The 23,486-nt window shown below is 35.5% G+C and overlaps 1 protein-coding gene across 4 annotated transcripts in view; it reads right to left on the reverse strand.

Moving 5' to 3' along the window:
- Positions 1–23,486, reverse strand: part of LOC145243622 (protein broad-minded-like) — a 403,332-nt gene that overhangs the window by 246,122 nt on the left and 133,724 nt on the right. For all 4 annotated transcript variants that reach the window (XM_080106643.1, XM_080106646.1, XM_080106644.1 and 1 more), the window contains 2 exons: positions 6,652–6,727; positions 1,737–1,843 (listed from right to left, as the gene is read on the reverse strand). In XM_080106643.1, coding sequence (XP_079962769.1) covers positions 1,737–1,843; positions 6,652–6,727 — 183 coding nt within the window. The remainder of the gene's footprint in view (positions 1–1,736; positions 1,844–6,651; positions 6,728–23,486) is intronic.

The raw sequence follows: 23,486 nt of genomic DNA on the forward strand, positions 1-23,486 counted from the left end.
AATCGTTTTGGCATCGGAAAATCGGTAAAAATTTTTCCGATTCCGATTAATAGATAAACTTTCATAGAACTTAGATACCAGGGTCGGAAAGTGGGATTTAAAAGTCAGCACCCCCGAGGAGGAGCACTCTGACCTGCAAAAAGTGCCTGAGCAGCCTCATCGATATTCCCTGGTAAGCGTACCTTAGACGATTTAAAAAAAATTTTTTTTTATTCAATTTCAATTTTCACCCCAAACAAGGCACAGTGCCATTTTGAAGCAGGGGGCTACTATCAGGGACTTAATTAGTAAAAAGATGTTTGTTAACATTACACTTGAACTTCTGCATATCAGTGCAGTTGGGTAAGCAGAATCCCGGAAGGGAGTTGATTAGCAATAAACTAACCTCCTTCTCAAAGAGAGAAGGCAACAAGCCCTGAGAAGGCGGACCTCCTAGAGCTGCGCAGAACCAAGCTGCCACAGAAAAATCAACGGGAACCGGATCTAATCTCTATTGACTTTGAAAGAGTATTCTTTCACAAAAAAAAAAAAAAAAAATTCTAAAAACAACAATCTGGGTTCTTCAATTTCTCTGATATCACAACACGAAGGATCCTCATGGAACAAAAAATTAACGGAATAAATTTATTTATCTATCATGTGCTTTTATTCTCTCTTCCTCCTACTACCCCTCACCTTAACTCCTTCTCCTCTCATACTCAACCTACTACCCCCTCTCCTCTTGTTAACGGCTGACACAAACGTCCACCCTACTTTCTTCGGCTCTTACCTTTTCATCCCTTTTCTAATTCCTCTTTTGAATTTAATAATTAATTAATAACTTTCTACTCTCGATCGTTTTTACCGCTTTGCTTTTTTTCTGCAATGTCTTTAATGACAAAAGAAACTCTTTATACATATATATGCGTAGGTGCTTATATGTGCTAGTGTAACGTAATAGAAGGTTGCCCGGCATTGCCTGGTCATAAAATACGCTTAAATATGATATTTTAATTTATGCAGATTTTCTATTCATTCTTATAGAGCCAATTCTCTATTGATTATTATATTGTAGCTAATATATAGTAACGATTTCAAAAGTTAAAAAAAATATGACTTAAGTGCGAGCTAGAATCGAAACTAAAATGTGTATAGCATTCTAGCCTTATTCGTTACAATCTGAGCCACGTCCATATGTAGAAAAAAAAAAACTTAAAAAATAATGTTGTTAAACCTATAAATGTATATTTGCGCATGGGTAGAGAAGCACTTTAAGTCGACTTACGCCTGCCAAGTTTCATCCGTTTACTATTTTGACTCCTTAGCAGCTATTTTTTTTTTTTTACCGACTAAATAGGTTAGTGACATGACCTATATATTGGTTATAATAAGTATTGTATCCATTTTGTGCTTCCATACTTCAATTGTCAGACCTGCAGCCATCTTTGAAACTTAAGGTCTTGTTTTATGCACAATTAACGGAAAAGAAAACTATGAAGATGAAGAAAGATGAGGAGGTTAAATAGAATAAAAAGCAGAGGAGGAGGGGGAGGCGGTAAAGAAGGAGGAGGAAAAAGAGAAGATGAAAAAGGATGAGAAAAAGAATAAAAAAAAAGGATGGTTGGAAAAGACGTTGAGGAGGAAGAAAAAAAGAAGAATGAACGAGAAGAAAAAGTAGGAGAAAAAGAAGAAAGGCAAGCAAAAAGAGGTAAAAAAGTGAAAAATGAGGAAAAAAAAATGTGTGGAAATGTACAAACCATTTTGATTATTTTGTCAATCGCAGGGGACGAAGTGCAGAGGCCATTTTCAAGCAATAAATCATTGTTTTTTTCTAACGTCTGCAACTGATGAATCAAATTATCAACTGGAAAAAAAAAATGAAACACTCAACCATTACAAGAATTTGAATAACTATATAAATAAAATATCACATCTGTAGGTTTGACTATATATATATATATATATATATATATATTAGTGGCCTGGCAAGACCACAGGGAAAACAACTAAGCAAAAAAAAACAAGCAAACAAAAAAAAAAAAAACTAAACAAAATTCAACCAAAGCAGCAAAACTGAAGCTGGCCTGCAGGACACTATATATACAAATGTAGGCAAATTTGAGCATATTTTATTGGTTTGAAAATATAGGTTCTTTTTTTTACCAATTGTCATAAAATTTTAACCATAGTATAGTATTATAATCTTCAAAAAGCCTGCAGATTTTCATGTATTTTTGTCCTATAGAATCAAATATATTAGCATTTCAATATTCAATTTGGCTACAAGTATAGATATATCACTAGCAGTTCAACCCGGTTTTGCTCGGGCCCTATGTACTGTTCATAACTTGCAATACGTGTGAATACATTTTATGTAAATTTCAAATGTTTAGACCAAAAATTGTCTGATTAATTTCGTAGAGACCGCAAAGGTCAATTTCTTTTTTTACTTTGACCCCAATTTTGACCCCTTAACATTTATTATTTTGGTTTCAAATCAAAATAAAAAGCTTTACCCATATCCAAGTTACCTACATCGAAAATTTTCAAGTATTTAGACCCAAAATTGGAGAAATTTGGTATAATCTGCAAAAGTCAACTCTTTCAACTTTGACCTTATGGCAGCAAAATTTTCACCCCAAAACTGATAAAAATACTTGCTGCATGTCTGAATACCCGTTATGTATAAATTTCAAATGTTTAAATCAAATTAGCTGAGTAGTTTGCTAGATACCGCAAAAGTAAAATCTTTTGGTCTTTGACCCCTTCGCAGCTCAAAATTTCGACCCAAACTGATTAAAAAGCTTGTCCATTCTGTGAATACCCTTTATGTAAAATTTCAAATGTTTAGACCAGAAATTGGCTAAGTAATTTGGTAGAAACCGCAGAGGTCAATTTTTTTTAAAGATTTGACCCCAACTTTGACCCCTTAACATTTATTTTTTGGAGGCTCAAATCAAATTAAAAAGTTTGATCCATGTCCAAGAAACCTACATTTAAAATTTCAAGTGTTTAGACTCAAAATTCGTGGAGGAGTTTGGTAGAGTTTTCAAAGGTCAAATCGTTGAACGTTGACCCTTGACAGGCAAATTTTTGTCCGAAAATCGATTAAAAAGATTTTCCAAAATCACAATACCCTTAATGTCAAATCTCGAGTCTGTAGACTGAAAATTGACAGAGTTATTTGGTTGGGAAATGTACACACAGACACACACATGCACAGATAGATATTTTCACTTTTATAGATACTAGCATTTCAGTCCGGCGTTGCCCGGGTATTTGGAGGTGTGTGTTGAGCAAAAAAAACCCAAAAAAAACAAACAAAAAAAGGCAGGCTCGAACCCATACTGCAAAGGAGGAAAAGAACGGGAAAAAACGTGACGTCTTTGCTGTTACGACCACTGCCAAACCGGAAGTGACGTAGGTTTTAATTAAGGCTAGACAATCGAAAGGAGAGGATGACTTTCAAAAATATCGGTGAAAACAGCGACCCCCTCCTGTAGAAAAGTGAAGGTGAAGATATTAATGTTTTTAGCCAATTTTTCAATATTTGAACTTCAAAACGATACTGATTTAGTAAAAATCCGTCCCCTCTGTCGAAAGTTTTAGGCAGACATACAAACATACATACATTTAAACAGACAGGTGAAATTTATATTATAGAAGATGAGCAAATTCCAATTGCAAAGATAGCATCCTAAAATTATGGAAGAAGATTTTTCCACTTCAAAAGAACTACTTTTGTTACAAGAACAAGTCACCTCTTCTTGTAAGTGAGTAAATATGAGATAGGATAGCCGAGGATTCGAACCTGTGAAGCTAGGATTGGAATTGAGAATTCCGATCATAAGTTAAAATAAATAATACACAATGTTATTTAAAATGGAATGTAGAATTAACCATTGTTTAGTTCACATAAAATAGTTAGATATCTGTTTATTGAAAAAGGAATGTGATAATGCAATTTTGTTTCTGTTAATGAAATGATATTAAAATAAGGAATCTAGATCCAAACAATAGAAAATGGGCAACATATTTGTAAAGTGGGTTAGGAAAATTAGGTTAGAGAGAAATCAGTCGTTGTAAATATGTGAGGAGCGATGTATGCTTGCACACGTGAGGCATGTCAGGCCATGAGTCAGATATGCACGTTGATTGGTCATGCAATGACGTCATGAGTTCTCAATATAGAGAGTTTTAAGTCAGTAAGTCAGTCAGTCAGAGAGAAGTCAGGTCAGGACAAGGTCGGACAGACAGAGCTGACATCGAACCTTGGAAGCGAAGGGGAGGAGAAAAAATCATGTAGAGACTTTGAATTCCTTGATGCAAAGCCATTGACCGGTCGAATAGAATAAACGAACAACTTCATAATTTTGTATCTGCGTCTTCGGGTTATGTTATTCAACAGAAACGTATTGTGAATTTGTATTATAGACTTGTGTTCCACTCATCTGTATTTATAAGACTGCATATAAACTCATCTAAGAATGAGTCTCTATCATCTTAAGAATTCGTCTCCCCCTCAGTTAATATAAATAATAAATGTTCCTTCATTATGATAAAAGACTGAGATCCTCATCTCAAAAATATATGTGTTAAAGAAAGATAATGTTTATAGAAACACTCCCGGAACTGTCAAACGTATAAATGTCAATCTCTCTTCAATCTATCTATCTATATATCTAAATCCACCTCTCAATGTCTATAACATGTTCCCGGCTCTGTATTAAAATGTACCCTGTCTCTGTATTAAATATACCTACCTCACACCAATATGAGCTCTCCACAATATGAATCTCCCTAATATGAACACTCTAATATAAACACTCACAACAAATATAAAATACGTCACTCATCTCTTCCTAACAAGACAATACATAACACTAAATGTTGAGGAGATGAAAAACAAATAAACCAAATTAAAAAAGTGTCGATGGATGAGTAATTAGTATGGCCATGACAACAGCATACTCTTTTCCTTGTTTTGATTCTCAGGTATATATCTATTGATATCTTATGTTTTTATGTAGAGTGATGTGGTTCTCGGTTGATTAATTGTGTCTGTGTCGGATATATATACTCGAGAGTCAGAACAATGAAAAGAATATGCTGTTGTCATAGCCCTAGTAATTAGGCAGCATGTGGGTGGCGAGCATTGCCAAGGCTGCTGCGAGAAAGGTGGGCTCTCACTACCATGCTAGAAAACTACTTATGCCTGAAAGTATCTTGTACCTCTATAAGGCCACCAATCGCCCATGTATGGAGTACCGTTGTCACATTTGGGCTGGTGCATCTACTACTTGTCTCTCACTCCTGGACAGGATTCAAAAGAGAGTCGCCAACCTGATAGGTCCTGAACTGTCATCTAGGTTTCAGCCTCTGTCCTATTGATGAAATGCTGCATCCCTCTGCCTGTTCTACAAGTACTTTAATGGTGAGTGCTCTGACGAACTACAAGCACTTTGTACCCCCCTCGACGTGAATACCCCCGACAAACCCGACAAGCAGCCAAATCCCACCCCTTTACAGTAGAAATCTTTAGGTGTAAGAAGGCCTTCTACTCTAATAATTTCTTCTCTAGAACTGCTAGACTTTGGAACTCCCTTACAGGATTCTGCTTTCCCAACTGTACTGACATGCAGAAGTTCAAGTGTCATGTGAACAGACATCTTGCTACTCATCTCTCTTCATAATACCCCTGCAACTTATGTCCCCAATAGTAGCCCCCTACTTCAAAGTGGCACTGTGCCTTGTTTAGGGTGAAAATTGAATAAAAAAAATAAAATATGGCACCTGACAATAAACCGCATGCTAACACAAATAAAATCATGGAATTATGCAAAAGACCACACCCGAACACTGATACTTGCACAGACTCAGATAGTGAAACGGAAGAAGTAACCACTTACTATCCAATGAAAGTAGTTCTTGAGTTGGTGGATAACAAACCCATCACCAAACTCTCATCCTTCATAATAGAATAATATCAAAGTTTGTTTCAAAATTTTGTGTGTGTGAGAGAGAGAGAGAGAGAGAGAGAGAGAGAGAGAGAGAGAGAGAGAGAGATAGAGAGAGAGATTTACCTTCTGGTGGCATGTGTTCGTATTCAAATTGTTGAGTTAGCTCTTGCTAACTGGTGACCCGTTTACACCATTCATCTTTTTCATTCACCAATTTAACTATATGTGTATTCATTATATAGCGCTGTTCTTGACACTTTTCAGAAACGTTACTGCCGCCAAAATACACTATCCAAAACCAAGAGCGGCACTACAAAGTTAAGAGTTTTTTTTTTTTTTTTTTTTAAACCAACTTCAAAAATGATAAGTTGGAGACTGTCAGCCGACTTGTGAGAAGTGAAAGTTGAAGTCACATGATCTTCAGCCCCCCCCCCACTCCTGCTACCTCATCTACAACAATTTATATCATTTTACACTTTCCATAGTAATACCTTTCTGATTTTGACATCCTTTACAACAAATTTCTTCATTTGTTTTAATACTATGGTGTCTATAAATACAATTAGTATGCTTGGCCGGATCGGCATTACTGGAAATTGAACCCGGAACTTCATGAGTTCTGGTTGAGTGCACTTCCACCAAATCAATATCGTTCGAAAGCAGTGAATCATGGTCAAAATGAAATGAGACGTGAAATGAAAACGAGGCTTACCAAGCAGGGAATAAATTTCTTTTGTCTGTGGATTTACTGTGCTGAAAGCATGTGATATGAATTTCAGGCTCAGATTCTGTAAAAGAAAATACAATTGGTGATGCGAATGAAAATAATGATTGTTAATGAAAAGCAATGATTGCTATTGAGTGCAAAACAATGATTGTTAAGAAATACAAAATGGAAATTTTTAATGATTGTTAATAGATGTTAAACAGTCATGGTTAAATAAAAAACAGTGGAAACAAGACAGTGATTACTAATAAATGCAAGACAGTGATTGCTAACAAATGCAAGACTGATTGCTAACAAATGCAAAACAGTGATTGCTAACAAATGAAAAACAGTGATTGCTAACAAATGAAAAACAGTGATTGCTAACAAATGAAAAACAGTGATTGCTAACAAATGCAAAACAGTGATTGCTAATAAATGCAAAACAATGATTGCTAATAAATGCAAAATAATGATTGCTAATAAATGCAAAATAATGATTGCTAATAAATGCAAAACAATGATTGCTAATAAATGCAAAATAATGATTGCTAATAAATGCAAAATAATGATTGCACTGGTAAAAAAAAATTGTCTGCGTTTTTACAGCTGATTTAGAACAAATCTGATGCGCTGAATCCAAAAATCACATTGGCTTTGTTCAATCAGGTCAAAGTTTTGAACTATGACTACATGTCATTTTTTACAATTTTGTACGGAGTTAACATATGTGGAGTATTTTAGAAGTTGGCGAGTGATAAAATGGCATGTTGAATAATTGTTTTGATTGGAAATTATTATTTTAATGACAAGAAGTATTCACAACTGGTAGTTCATGGTGATTATGTTGAAAAGGGATTAGTTTGAAGTCATGAAACCTAGAAATTTTCCAAAAATTGGTGCACCATTACATGAAGAAGGACTGACCTGTGCAGGAGGAATTAGTGCTTTGCATAAAAGGAACATCATCAACGCCCTCTGATGGACAGAGACAAAATACTCTTCCCACCGATGCACATCAAGCTCAGCTTAATCAAGTGGTTCACCAAGGCCCTGGACTAGGATGGTAACTTTACTAACTTGTGACAGGCTTTTCCAGAATTGACCATAGAGAAGTTGAAAGCTTGCATCTTTGACGGTCTCCAGATCTGACAGCTCATCAAGGATCCCAAGTTCAAAAACTCAATAAACGAAGTGGGATTGGAAGTGAAGAATTTTCTTGGTAACACTAAGAAACATGCTGATTGTAACATCAAGCGAAGTGGAATTGGAAGTGAAGAATTTTCTTGGTAACACTAAGAAACATGCTGATTGTAACATCAAGCGAAGTGGAATTGGAAGTGAAGAATTTTCTTGGTAACACTAAGAAACATGCTGATTGTAACATTAAGCGAAGTGGAATTGGAAGTGAAGAATTTTCTTGGTAACACTAAGAAACATGCTGATTGCAACATCAAGACGCACTACCTATTTTCAAATATGGACCTGTTTTTTGAGAACTTGGGTTCAATGGGTCATGAGCATCGGGAGAGATTCTGTCAGGATTGAAAAGAGATGGAGACAAGATATCAGGGTCACTGAGACGCAATCATGATGTTTGATTACTGTTGGAATATGAAGAGAGACCTCCCTGCTACCGAGCATTCCCGAAGTTTGAATAAACGGAAGTTCAAGCTCTGAAGTTTGAACAACGATGAAGCAACATCCAATTTACGTGCATCAACATCCACTGTTCAGTTAACACTAATCGATGTCTCTATTGGGTGATCAATATATGTTATTCGCAAAACATTTTTTTCTCTTAAAAACATATTTAAGATGATATGCGTTGACAAAAATCACCTGATAATGCCACAAAAATAGAATTTTTTTCGTGTCAACTTCGCACAAAAATCTGATATGATGGAAAAAATGGGACCCAGTGTTGTTATAAAATTTCAAATAATGATCGTTAATAAATGCCAAATAATGATCGTTAATAAATGCCAAATAATGATCGTTAATATATGCAAAATAATGATCGTTAATATATGCAAAATAATGATCGTTAATAAATGCAAAATAATGATCGTTAATCAATGCAAAATAATGATCGTTAATCAATGCAAAATAATGATCGTTAATAAATGCCAAATAATGATCGTTAATAAATGCCAAATAATGATCGTTAATAAATGCCAAATAATGATTTTTAATAAATGCCAAATAATGATCGTTAATAAATGCCAAATAATGATTGTTAATAAATGCCAAATAATGATTGTTAATAAATGCCAAATAATGATTGTTAATAAATGCCAAATAATGATTGTTAATAAATGCCAAATAATGATTGTTAATAAATGCCAAATAATGATTGTTAATAAATGCCAAATAATGATTGTTAATAAATGCCAAATAATGATTGTTAATAAATGCCAAATAATGATTGTTAATAAATGCCAAATAATGATTGTTAATAAATGCCAAATAATGATTGTTAATAAATGCCAAATAATGATTGTTAATAAATGCCAAATAATGATTGTTAATAAATGCCAAATAATGATCGTTAATAAATGCCAAATATTGATCGTTAATAAATGCAAACTAATGATTGTTAATAAATGCAAAATAATGATTGTTAATAAATGCCAAATATTGATCGTTAATAAATGCAAACTAATGATCGTTAATAAATGCAAACTAATGATCGTTAATAAATGCAAACTAATGATCGTTAATAAATGCCAAATAATGATCGTTAATAAATGCCAAATAATGATCGTTAATAAATGCAAACTAATGATTGTTAATAAATGCAAAATAATGATTGTAAATAAATGCAAAGTAATGATTGTTAATAAATGCCAAATAATGATTGTTAATAAATGCCAAATAATGATTGTTAATAAATGCCAAATAATGATCGTTAATATATGCCAAATAATGATCGTTAATAAATGCAAAGTAATGATCGTTAATAAATGCAAAGTAATGATTGTTAATAAATACAAAATAATGATTGTTAATAAATGCCAAATAATGATTGTTAATAAATGCCAAATAATGATTGTTAATAAATGCCAAATAATGATTTTTAATAAATGCGGATCAAGTAAAGATTAGCTATCCCGTAGCAGACGACAAAAATAAGCGAACAATTCAAGCCGCACCGTTTGTTCGACCTTGACATTGTCGTTAGTTGTTTCTAAACTTGTAAACACGTCAAATAGCAGACATATTAGAATGTTCGTGTGCAAGATTTTTTAAAAATATATTTACAAAACTTTTAAAGATTTAAAAGAAAAAATAAATATTTACAAAACATTTTCTTTAATATTAAATATTTACAAAACTTTTAAGGATTAAAAAAAAACTTTTTCGATTTACACAAAACTTTTTAATATCGAATATAGTTTAAGGTCATATCCAGGACCATGTAAGTATCCGATGTCTTTCTAGAAAGAATTCTGACTAGAAAAATATCGAGGAAACCAATGCCAACAATAGAATCTCCGGATTCATACGAGATGGTGATGATGAGGATAAAAATGCTAGGATGGTGTCAGGGTGGGGTTCCAAACAGCGGTCAAATCATTTTTTCTTTTTAGCACTTAAAGTCAGACATGATCTGCTTGGAAGAATTTGAATGATGGATTTTTGTCGATCATCCATGTTATGTCTAGTCTCAGGTGCAGTCAAAACTAATCTGCGGAGAAAATTGAAGATTTTATAATCTTATTGTTAATGGGCAGAACACATGTGGACCACAGAGATGATGATGACGATGATGATGATGACGGAATTCATTGATTTGATTAATTTGGAATTTGAACAATTCATAAAGTTTGTTTGAAATGTTTTGCAGTTGTAGAAAACGTTTTTGCAATTCGCTATAAAATAATTAAATGATGAAAATCGTCTTTTATTTATTTTGGTTTTCGCTTCATTTGTTGGATTAGAAAATCCATTAAGATGGTATGGAAGTGAATAGCGAATAGTAATTGAGATGGAGGATAGGTGGGGAGGAAGGGTAGTGATAGAGATTAGTAAAAATAAGAGGGTGGAAAAAGGAGTTAACGTGAGGAGAGGGGGGGATGGAAAGAGAATGGAGAGCGGAAGGAGAGAAAAAAGATGAGATAAAGTGTATCCAGAGGATGGGAAGAAAAAAAAAAAAAAAAAAAGAATGGGACGAAAACATGCAGGCATGGAAATGGGCGGCTGATGGAGGAGCAGGGAATGGGAAGAGGACGCCGAAGCAGGGAGGAGGAGGAGGAGGAGGAGGAAGAAGGAACAGAAAATAGGAGGAGTAGGAGAAGGCGGAAGAAGCAGAGAATAGGAGGAGGATAAGGAAGAAGCAGAGAATAAGAGGAGTAGGATGAGGTAGAAGAAGAGAATGGAGAGAAGGAGGAAGATACATAGGAATGGAGGGGGAGAGAGAAGAAGCAGATAATGGGGAAGGGGGTGGAAGACTAAGGAATGGGAGGAGAAGTAGAAAGAAACTGAGAATTGAATTGAAGAAAGCAGAGAATAGAAAGTAAGAAGCAAACATTAAAACTAAAACGAGAGGAAAAGGAGAGAATGATAGAAGACAAAGATGATCGGATCAGATGGAAATGGAGAAATGCGAGGGGGAAGGAGGAGGAGAAGGAATTAGACTGGGAATGTACAAAGTATGAGGAGAGAAAGCAGGAAATGAGAAGAATAGGATGAAGCTAGAAGGGGAGTAGGAGGAAGCAAGTAAGGGAGGAGTAAGAAGAAGCTAGGAAAGGGAGGAGTAGGAGGCAGAAAATAAGGAGTAGGCTGACGAAGGGACTGGAAGTAGTAGTAGGAAGTGAAAGTGGAAGAGGTGGAGGAAGCAAGAAAGGCAGGAGAGGAGTAAGAAGCAGCAAGGGAGGGGAGGAGTATGAAGAAGCAAGGGAGGGGAGGAGTAAGAAGAAGCAAGGAAGGGGAGGAGTAAGAAGAAGCAAGGAAGGGGAGGAGTAAGAAGAAGCAAGGAAGGGGAGGAGTAAGAAGAAGCAAGGAAGGGGAGGAGTAAGAAGAAGCAAGGAAGGGGAGGAGTAAGAAGAAGAAAGGGAAGGGAGGAGTATGAAGAAGCAAGGAAGGGGTGGAGTATGAAGAAGCAAGGAAGGGGAGGAGTATGAAGAAGCAAGGAAGGGGAGGAGTATGAAGAAGCAAGGAAGGGGAGGAGTATGAAGAAGCAAGGAAGGGGAGGAGTAAGAAGAAGCAAGGAAGGGGAGGAGTAAGAAGAAGCAAGGAAGGGGAGGAGTATGAAGAAGCAAGGAAGGGGAGGAGTATGAAGAAGCAAGGAAGGGGAGGAGTAAGAAGAAGCAAGGGAGGGGAGGAGTAAGAAGAAGCAAGGGAGGGGAGGAGTAAGAAGAAGCAAGGAAGGGGAGGAGTAAGAAGAAGCAAGGAAGGGGAGGAGTAAGAAGAAGCAAGGAAGGGGAGGAGTAAGAAGAAGCAAGGAAGGGGAGGAGTAAGAAGAAGCAAGGAAGGGGAGGAGTATGAAGAAGCAAGGAAGGGGAGGAGTATGAAGAAGCAAGGAAGGGGAGGAGTATGAAGAAGCTAGGAAGGGGAGGAGTATGAAGAAGCAAGGAAGGGGAGGAGTATGAAGAAGCAAGGAAGGGGAGGAGTAAGAAGAAGCAAGGAAGGGGAGAAGAAGCAAGGAAGGGGAGGAGTAAGAAGAAGCAAGGAAGGGATGATTATCCCCACTCTTTATCTGTGCTTAAATCAAAACGCGGATTCCATGGACAAAGCTTCTTTCTTAGAACGGCACGCCTGTGGAACTCTGTTCCTTCTGCCTGCTTCCCACCGGACTACAACTTGGATGTCTTCAAGTCCAACGTAAACAAATTCCTAATGAACTGCCCCCTTAAGTAAACACTTCATCAAATCTCCATACTAACGTACTGTACTTGCAATAACCCTTATCCCTGAGTGGCTTTCTGACCTTGATAAGTGGTGACCACCGTGTAAAAAAAATGAGGAAGGAAGGAGGAGGAGGAACAAGGAAGGAAGGAGGAGGAGGAACAAGGAAGGAAGGAGGAGGAGGAACAAGGAAGGAAGGGGAATAGTAAGAGGAAGGAGGGATAGGGGGCCTAGGAGGAAGCAAGTGATAGGAGGGGTGGAAGGAAGCAAATGATAGGAGGGGTGGAGGAAGCAGGGAATGGGAGGGGTTGAGGAAGCAGGGAAGGAGAATAGTAGGAGAAAGCAAGGAATGGGAGGAATAGGAGAAAACAAGGAAGAGTTGGAGTAGGATGAAGGAGGGGAGGGGAGAAATAGCAGGAGGGAGGGAAGGGAAGGAGTAGCAGGAGGGAGGGAAAAGAAGTAGTCTCATGAAATGTAAGCAGAGAAGTAGCAGGAAGGGGAGGGGAGGAGTATTAGGAAGAAAGGAAAGGGGAGAGCAGTCCAAAATAAGGAATTTCGGGAGGGAATGGGAGAAAGTAAGTAGTAGAAAAGGAAGAAAGTGGGAACTGAGAGGGAGATAAAGCAGGGGAGAGTAAGAGTACCAAAAGAAGAGGAGATAGAGAAATAGAGATGATGGCGTGAACAAAATTTACAAAAGAAGTGAATAGGAGGGGGAGGATAAAAACCAGAAAATGGATGAAAGAGGGGGAGAAAATGAAAATAGGAAAAAGGTAGACAGAGGAGAAAGGGATGCAAGAGAATGAGAAAGCAAAACAAAAAAAAAAAAATAGGAGGAGAAAGAGGAGGGAGTAGGGAGTGGAAGAAGGAGGAGTATAAAGCAAGTAATGGCAATAGTAGCAGTAGGAGTATAAAGCAGGGAATGGAAGGGGGAGGAATATAAAGCAGGGAATGGGAGGAGGAGGAATATAAAGTAGGGAGTAGGAGGAGCAAAAAGAAAGCAGAGAGTAGGAAGATGGAAGTAACAAGATGAAAAACGAGAGAATGAGTAAAGGACAGGATGAGTAGGAGGAGAAAATAGGAAAAGGTAAGAGGAGGAGAAAGAGTAGAAAGCAAGATGTGAGTAAAAAAGAGGAGGAGAAAACAGGGTTTTATTAAAAAGGTAGAGGAACAAACAATTTAGAGATAGGAGGAAAAATAGTGACTGAAGAAGAGAAGGAGAATAAAATAAAAAGAGGAGGAGGAGGAGGAGGAGGAGGAAGAGGAATACTGAAATAAAAAGATAAAAGGAGGGGTGAATATGACAATGACTCCGGATGGGAGGGGAGGAAGTTAATGATTAATGAAATAATTAATTTTTAAGTAAAATGAAGTCGATTAATAACATCGACATTTAGGGGGAAATAATGCCAAATCCATAAAATGCATCAATTATGTTCGATATATACATTTGACGAATTCCCCACCCCCACGAAACAAAATCAGGAATAAAAATATATATATATATATATATAAACCCTTTCCACTTTTCAATGTTATTTTCAAAACAAATTGGTAAAAAAGATTGAAACATTTTGGAGTTATCTCCAAAACTTTGGAAAATGGAAATATAATGGATGCAAAATGAACGAGATTGACTTTATAAATGTGTAGGTATAGGTGTGTGTTTAATATATATATATATATATATATATATATATATATATATATATATATATATATATATATATGGAAACAAGTTGTGCGTATGTGTGAAAAGCTATTTCCTGTGCATTAACCTTGATTTTGCAGATATTGTGAAAAGACTCAATTCCGAAAAGAAGAAAAAATGTTTGACTCTTTTGTATTTGACATGTTCAGATGTGGATATTTTGCGGCTTATTTTAATTATGGAATTGTATTTATTATTTCCTACATATATGAATACATATATTCTAACATAGGCACGCACACACATATATAATTATATATTCATACAGACCGACATACATATAGTCACACATACACGCAGGCACATATATATATATATATATATATATATATATATATATATATATATATATGTATATATTCATTCCTACATACATTCACACACACATTTATATATATATATATATAAAAGTGAAGTGTCTGTGTGTCTGTCTGTCTGTGTACAGACTCGAAATTTGATATACAGGGTACTGAGATTTGGGAAAATCTTTGGGATCGGTTTCAACCAGAAATTTGGCTGTTAAGGTGTCAAAGTTCAACGATTTGACCTTTGAGAACTCTACCAAACTCCTCCGACAGTTTGAGGGCTAAACACTTGAAATTTTAGATATAGGTTCCTTAGACATGGATCTAACTTAATAACTTGATTTGAGCCCAAAACAAATGTTTAGGGGTCATAATAGGGGTCAAAGTTAAAAAAAAGTTTGACCTCTGCAGTCTCTACCAAATTACTCAGACAATTTCTGGTCTAAACATTTGAAACTTTACATAAAGGGTATTCAGAGATAGGGCAAGCTTTTTCATCGGTTTGGGTCGAAAATTTTTAGTTACCAATATATAAATGCATGTATGTATGTTTGCATGTCTGCCCAACACTTTCGACAGATGCGGCGGATTTTCTCAAGATCACTATTGTTTTGAAGTTCGACCTTTCATACGACAAATATCGAAAAATTGGCTAAAAACATTAATATCTTCACCTTAAACTGGGCACGTTTCTACAGAGGGGGGGGGGGTCGCTTTTTTCGCCGATATTTTTGAAAGTCAACCTCTCCTTTCGATCGTCTTGCCTTAATATTAAAATATATCACTCCCGGTTTGGCGGTGGTCGTAACAGCATAGACGTCAGTTTTTTTTTCCTGTTCTTTTCCTCCTTTGTGGTACGGGTTCGAGCCTGGCTTCCTACTACCACTTTTTTTTTTGCTCCATATGCACATCCAAACACCCGGGCAACGCTGGGCTGAAATGCTAGTGTATAAATAAATATGAAAATATATATATTTAAATTTAATTGAAATTTCTTATCAGTCAGATTTTACGTGTCATAAATACTAATTTAAATAAATATATATATATCTATAAAAGTTAACGTGTCTGTGTGTCTGTCTATGTATCTGTGTGTCTGTGTACATTTTCCTATGCAATAACTCTGTCAATTTTTAGTCTACAGACTCAAAATTTGATATACATATGGTACTGAGATTTGGGAAAAAAACAAAAGCCCAAAAAAAAACGGTCAATTTTTTAAACTTTGACCCCTATTATGACCCCTTAACATTTATTCTTTTGGGCTCAAATAAAGTTATTAAGTTAGATCCATGTCCAAGGAACTTATATCTAAAATTTCAAGTGTTTAGACCCAAAATTGTCGGAGGAGTTTGGTAGAGTTCTCAAAGGTCAAATCGTTGAACTTTGACTCCTTAACAGCCAAATATTTGGCCGAAAACCGATCACATAGATTTTCCCAAATCTCACTACCCTGTAAATCAAATTTCAAGTCTGTAGACTAAAAATTGACAGAGTTATTGCGTAGGGAAATGTACACACACACACATTCACTTTTATAGATATATAGTCACACTCACATGCACACATACATATAGTAACACTCACACACACATACATGTTCATACACATGTTGTAGAAGATATCTACATCTGTATATTATGTGTTAACAACATACACACATGCAACGAAAATTACATAGATGATCATGAACACTAGAGAAGACAACAGACACACACACACACATATATATATATAGACATAAAAAAAGGCTCCTGCAGTCTTTGACAGACTATGGATACCCACGAAGTGCTGCCTGCGCAAGAACTTTTTGTGGCAGGTGCGCAATCTCCAACCACACATCTCCTGAGTCGATATTGTTAAATACCAGTAGCAAGTGAAGTGTACAAGACGACTGGAAACAAATGCCGAGATAAGCAGAGAGCACATACACCACCTAGAATTCCCAAATGATCACCCATCTAGTACTAACCAGGCTCAACGTTGCTTAACTTCGGTGATCTGACGAGAACCGTAATGTCAACATGATTTTGCCAAATATATTGCTAATTTGGGCACATTTTGTTAGTTTGAAAATATAGTTTTTTTTTTTTAAATCAATTGTCATAAAATTTGAACCAAAAATGGTATCATAATCTTCAAAAAGCTTTCATGTAATTTTGTCCCATAGAACCAAAGATATGAGCATTTCAATATTCAATTTGCCAATGAGTATAGATATATCAATATATAGATATACAACTTTTTGGGCAATTTCATAAGTTTGAAATCTCGGCAACTACTGATCAGAATTTAACAAATGAAAGCTCGTTGGAAAGGTAATGATCTGAATTGTGCAGTGGGTTGCGTGACATTTGCTCTTAAGGTCGTACATTATTGTTTAAAGAAGTAAGGAATCACTTTTCTTTATTAATTTAACGTGAAATGAGCACCCACTTTATGTCCACCATGGCTATAAAGCGGATGTTCATTTTCCGTTAAATTAATATAAAAAAGTGATCCCCACTTTATAATTTTTTCATATCGTGGAAACTACTCGTTTCCTGAAATTTTTACTGTTGTTTTCGTTTTCAGCACCCTCGAAAACCTATAATAGTGGTAATTTTAAAGGATTTTTTTTAGGGTGAAAAGATACTGCACCTTTACAAATATTTCAATCATAGTTATTTGTTTTCCTAGTTTTGCATATGAATTACAAAATATCTGATATTTTCCCAAAACCTCTCTTAATGGAGGGGAGACTAAAACTTGTAGCTATGGTTTCAAATGATCTGAAATAACAGCAAGGGGAGACTTGATTCCAAATATTTCTCATATGTTATATCTCCCCTCTTGTGTTTTCCAACATAAAATAAATTTCACAGTGTATAAAGATTATTTGATACTGGAGATATTCATAATCGTACCTTATTTCCAAAAGAGGGGAGATAACATATGAGAAATATTTGGAATCAAGTCTCCCCTTGCTGTTATTTAAGATCATTTGAAACCATAGCAGCAAGTTTTTGTTTCCCCTCCGTCAAGGCCAGAGATTTTGGGGAAATATATATATATATATATATATATATATATATATATATACACACACACATATACAAACTTACATAGACGACTATGTAATATGTACACGTTTTGGCTCTCGTTTATAAGGCACATTCAATAAGTTTCCAGACTTTTTTTTGTGCAAGTGTTTAAAATTGTCATAGACTCTTGGAAATTCAATATGATATTGCTATACATCTTATAAGATGACTGACTACTTTTTATAATTTCAGATTCAAATGAACAGCTACAGCAGGAATTGAAATACACCCTACTACAGCCTGATTGTCGCAAGTGGTGTACTTCAAAAATGCAATCTGGACGTGAGAACATTTTATAAGAATGATATGCAATAAAATTCTGTTTTAAACTTAGAAAAAATGCCACAGAAACGTATGGAATGCTTCAGGCTGCTTTTGAACCATCTTGCATGAATCGAGCATAAGTTTTTGAGTGGCATAAGAGATTCAAGGAAGGTAGGGAGTCTGTGAGGGATGATTAGAGGGAGTCTGTGAGGGATGATTAGAGGGAGTCTGTGAGGGATGATGATAGATGTGAGAGAAGTAAAGAAGTCAGAACACAGAGTTGATTGGCCAAATAAAGAATTTCATGGATAAAGACCGTTGTGTGTCTATAGAGACAAAAAGTGCACAGTTTGATGTTAGTGTGGGAACTGTACACACGATTATTTGCGAGGAACTGAAGATGCGGAAGATTTGTGTGAATGCACCAGTTCACAACTCCATCCTTATCACAGACGATTTGACCAAGATTGGCATCAAGACAATTCCTCACCCTCCCTATAGTTCAGACCTTACTCCCTGTGACTTTTGGTTATTCCCTAAGCTCAGGGAAAACCTTAGAGGCTGTCGTTATAAGACAATTTAGGAGATGAAAGAGGCTGTGACGAGGGTCATTGACACGTTCACACAAGAGGACTTCCATGGGGTCTTCCAGAAGTTGTTGGAACGGTACAACAAGTGCATTGCAGCTGGAGGAGATTACTTCGAAGGAGACTAGAGTTTTATGTGTGTACTTATTAAAGTGCCCATGCGAAAAAAATCTGGAAACTTATTGAAGGCACCTATTTGTTCTATGCTCTTTCACTATGGAAGATTTGTGTTAATTTTTGTTGCCGCCTTCCCCACTTGTACAAAAAAAAAACAAAAAAAAAAAAAACACTAAACGACGACAAAGAAAGATTATTTTAGCTTTTTTTTTTTAAATTTATTATTATTTATTTTTACATCCAAATAATGGTTTCTCACTTTTTTTTTTTATAATCAACGAGGAAATTGAAACTTTACACAAAGCAAAAATGATAAAAAGTTAATTATTTTTTAAAACTTTTTTTCGCCATTAATTTTCAAAATTACAGTTTATTGAAATATCACCATGAGATTTTTTTTTTTTTGTATTTCAAAAATATTAGTAGATTTTGTTGAAAAAACACAGACAAAAATAAAAGTCTTTCGACGAGAATGTCAACAGGAATCATTTAATGATACGGGAATTGTGAAACCACTATTCTTTGAAATTTTTTTTTTTTTTTTGACTGATTATTCTTACATAAAAAATAGTTGGAATAAAACAAAAACAGAAATTCTTAAGTTACGTCTGTGTATTCTGCATGTTTCGGCAGAAATGCTTTTTCGAAATAAAACGTGACAGACCAACGAATATGATATTTCAAAATAAAGCATGACAGACTAACGAAAAAGGTATTCAAAACTGAAATATGACAGACCAACAAAAATCCTATTTATAACAATGAGCAGACCAATGAAAATGATATTTCAGAATGAAGAACGACAACCCAACAAAAAAGTCTATCTAAACTGAAGCATGATCAACCGAACTGCTGTAATTTTAAACTAAGTGTGACAGACCAACCAACTGGACACATCTCAAATAAAATGTATCAATTTAATCTGCTTGTTCAGCAATGAAAATATGATTGCAAACGTAAACGTGACAGACCAAAGAAAAGTAAAATGACAGACAAAGCTTCTTATAGAAATGTGTGGATGCATATAAAAATGAAAAAAAAAATCCAAAGAAAATAGAAAATGGACGGCATTTTTTTCTGCTGTTTCTTTTTCAGTTAAACATAATTTTCATCATCAGTTTTATTATTGCTATTACAATTGTATCATTATGACGATTATTATCAGTGGTAGTATTAGTATTATTACTATTTTTACTGTTGTTATTATTATTATTATTTTTGTTAATACCATTTTTACTGTTGTTGTTATTATTATTTTTGTTAATACTATTTTTACTGTTGTTATTATTATTTTTGTTATTACTATTTTTACTGGGTAATGTCGCAAAATAGGGTTTGATACGAGAAAAACAAGGCATTAAAAATATTTCTTATCTTAAACATTATGACACGAGGAATCATTTTCTGTAAAAAAAGTTAATTTATTTTATCCATCGAAACTCGAGAAATGCACGGTTAAAATGTGTAAACATTAAATGAATAAAAAAATCAATATGGCTGCCCAGTTGGCATTTTGTTGACTAAAAAGCGGCCTTGACCTTGCGAAAAAAAAAAAAAAAAGATTGTGTCACACGGAACGAATCGACGGGAGTTCGGTGACTCTGTTTGGTTCGTATCTTTATGAAATTATGTGGAGAGAGCCAGTGGCACAAATGAAATCGGCGAAATCTGTTGCTGTATCACGTTTCATGACGATTTTATTACCATTATTACTGTCTTATTACTATTATTACTAATAATAGGATAACGTTTGTGTTATCTATTTTGTGTGTCACGCTTACATCCGAGTGACTGTCGTTTAATTGTTATGGACTTCCATTTCTTGTAATAAATAATTTTACCAAGAATTCCTCATAAGTTTTGGTTTCAGTTTCGATTATAGCTGAAGGAATGCAATTATATATATATATATATATATATATATATATATATATATATATATATATATATATATATATATATATTGTTGCAATATTTTGGACGAAGAATGGGGTAGCTATTTATTTGGTGTCCACCACACCAAAATGTGGCAGAAGGCCGGAAGGTGGAAATAGGCAAGCTCCCCTAAAGGAGGGGCACCCTTGCCTCATCAAAAATTGCCTGGTCACCCCCGTCGGCATTCCCCGGTAGGGGCGCCTCAGGCGACAAGCAATTAATAAGTTTTGGTTTCGGTTTCGATTATAATTGTTGGTACTTAAGTAATCTATTTCTTGTAATAAATAATTTTATCAAGAATTCCTCATAAGTTTTGGTTTCGGTTTCGATTATAGCTGAAGGAATGCAATTATATATATATATATATATATATATATATATATATATATATTCACCCAAGTTATAGATATATTTTTGAAATCGCAACTTTATAATAAATAACAATCGTGGAAAATTGATTATAATAATATATAGGAAATCTGCAAGAATTAAAATATCGTATTTAAGTGTACTTTACATCGAGCGTCCCTATTAGCTTAGATAAATACTTTTGCAGCTTTAACAAAAGAGCTACAATAATACCAGAGCGTTTCCATTTACACTGAACATCTACAGAATACCAACATCAATATATTACATATGAAGGAGTCCCCTGCGGAATTTCTACAGGTCCCGTTAGTTATTATTATTATTACTACTATTGTTATTTTTACTGTTATTATTACAAGTGCATATTATTATTATTATTATTATTATTATTACAAGTGCATCTCAGCTGGAATCTTCCTTATTTTTTCTTGCTGTCTACAATTGTTCTTTCCATGTAGTTTTATAGCAGGTGTCACCTGATCCGATAAATTCTACACAAAGACATTTTCCTGACAGAAGAAATAAACATTTAAAACATGTCCGACATATAAATGAATAAAAAAACGTAGACATGTGACAACCATTACCGGCAGAATTATCAACAACATTGAACGCCACCGTCTACTTCCTCTTCATCCAATAAAGTATTTAAAAAAAAATGTCTATAAAATATATTTAAATTCATTTTTATTCGTTCATTTGCTTTTTGTCTTCAGCTGTATTATCATAGCTGAAGGAAAGTAACGGTGGTCTAGTGGTTAATGACATGACTGGGGACCAAAGTGTTCCAAGTTCGAATCCAGTTCGTTCCACAAAAATCATTTTCACCCAAGATGTTAGCAACCTTTAAATTAGAATCCTAAAAAGGGATTTCCAAAGAAGGAATTTTTTATTACACTCTTTTTCACTCTGAACAAGGGGCTATTATTTCGGATTGTGTCTAATAGGGGACTTTGGATAGTTGAACGGTGAGATGCCTGTTCACATTACATTTAAACTTCTGTACGTCAGTGCAGTCAGGGAAGCAGGAAACAGAAAGAGAATTTCAAAGTCTGGCAGCCCGAGAGAAGAAACTATGAGAGTAGAAGATTTTCCGGCATCTAGGAACCTTAACAGAGAAGGGGTGGGATTTTGCTGATTGTCAGATAATCCAGGAGTACGTTTGTCGATGGGGAGACAAGTGCCCTGAGTTTGTCAGAGCACGTTCCATTAAAGTACTTGAAAAACAGACACAGGGATGCAACATTGTGGTGATGGGACAGAGGTTGGAGTTTGACTGATAGTATGAAATCTATTAGACTTAAGATTCTTTTTTTGGAGTCTGTCTAAGATTGAGAGACCAAGAGCAGATGCACCAATACTTCATGCATGTGTGAAATTTTGCAAAGATATAGGATACTCTCTGACGTGAGTAATTTTCTAGCACGGTAGAGGGATCCCACTTTCTTTGCAGCAGTCTTGGCAATGTCCTCAATATAGTTGTTCCAATTCATGTTGTCCGTGAATGTTAAGCTGATGAGTTTGAATGAAGAGCTTTCAGGTAGCGTATTATTAGTCATGGCAATCAGTAGTTGAGAAGGTTTCTTGCAATTGTTAAAGGAAAGAAGTTTAATCTTAGCAGCATTGAATGTTACGATCCATTTACGTCTCCATTCCACTACAGATTGGAGGTCTTCCTCTAAGGTTTCAGCCATTTCCTTAAATATGTGTTCATTCATCCCCCCCTAACCCGATCTGTTATAGATGGTGTCATCAGCATTACCCATCTCAGACACAATTTTATTAATCAGATAATTTATGAATAGCAGGAATAATAAAAGTCCAAGGATAGACCCCTGGGGCACACTTGCATTAATATCAATGAGAAGGGGTTAGTTTATCGCTAATCGCCTGCGGCGCCCTTACTGGGAAATGCCGATAGGGCTGCCTAGGCATTTTTTGCAGGTCAGAGTGGCCCCTCCTCGGGGGGGGGGGGCTGACTTCTCAATCCCCCTTTCCGACCCTGGTGGCCCATTCTTGCAGTGACAGAGAACTAAATACCTTGACGTATGACCATCGAGGACAACCTGGAGTCTTTTTCTTATTTAAGGATTTGATTATGTTAAGTTATCGTCCAATAATACCATATGATTTAATTTTTATGAGAAGACCATCGTATTGTACCCTATCAAAGGTCTTAGATATATCTAGGGCTACTGCCCCCCCCAGCCGTATCCGATGCACGGTATATATGTTCAGAGATTACAGTTAGGATATCTGCAGTAGAGTTTATTATCTATGAGATGGTGGAGTATTGCTTGATTGATTAAGGATTCAATGATTTTGGCGAAGTGAGGAAGGAGGCTAATGGGTCGACAGCTTAGTGAGTCATTCCCTTTGCCAAAATTCTTGAAAACTGGTACCACAGAAGCAATTTTCCAGCAATTAGGAAAGCAAGATTCGGGAAGGTATTTGTTGAGTTGAGAGAGAACTAGGACAACCTGAGGGGAGCATTTTTTTTTTTTTTAATAGTATAGCTAGGATGAGATCAGGTCCACCTCCCTTCAAGGAGTCCAGGCTTTTTATGATATCGTGAACATGGGGAGGGGTGAGTTTCAGATTATCGAGTGTGGCTTCTGTCTGT

Source organism: Euprymna scolopes, chromosome 22, assembly GCF_053919585.1.
Source record: "Euprymna scolopes isolate OS-2025 chromosome 22, ASM5391958v1, whole genome shotgun sequence".
In the NCBI taxonomy this organism is placed as follows: domain Eukaryota; kingdom Metazoa; phylum Mollusca; class Cephalopoda; order Sepiida; family Sepiolidae; genus Euprymna; species Euprymna scolopes.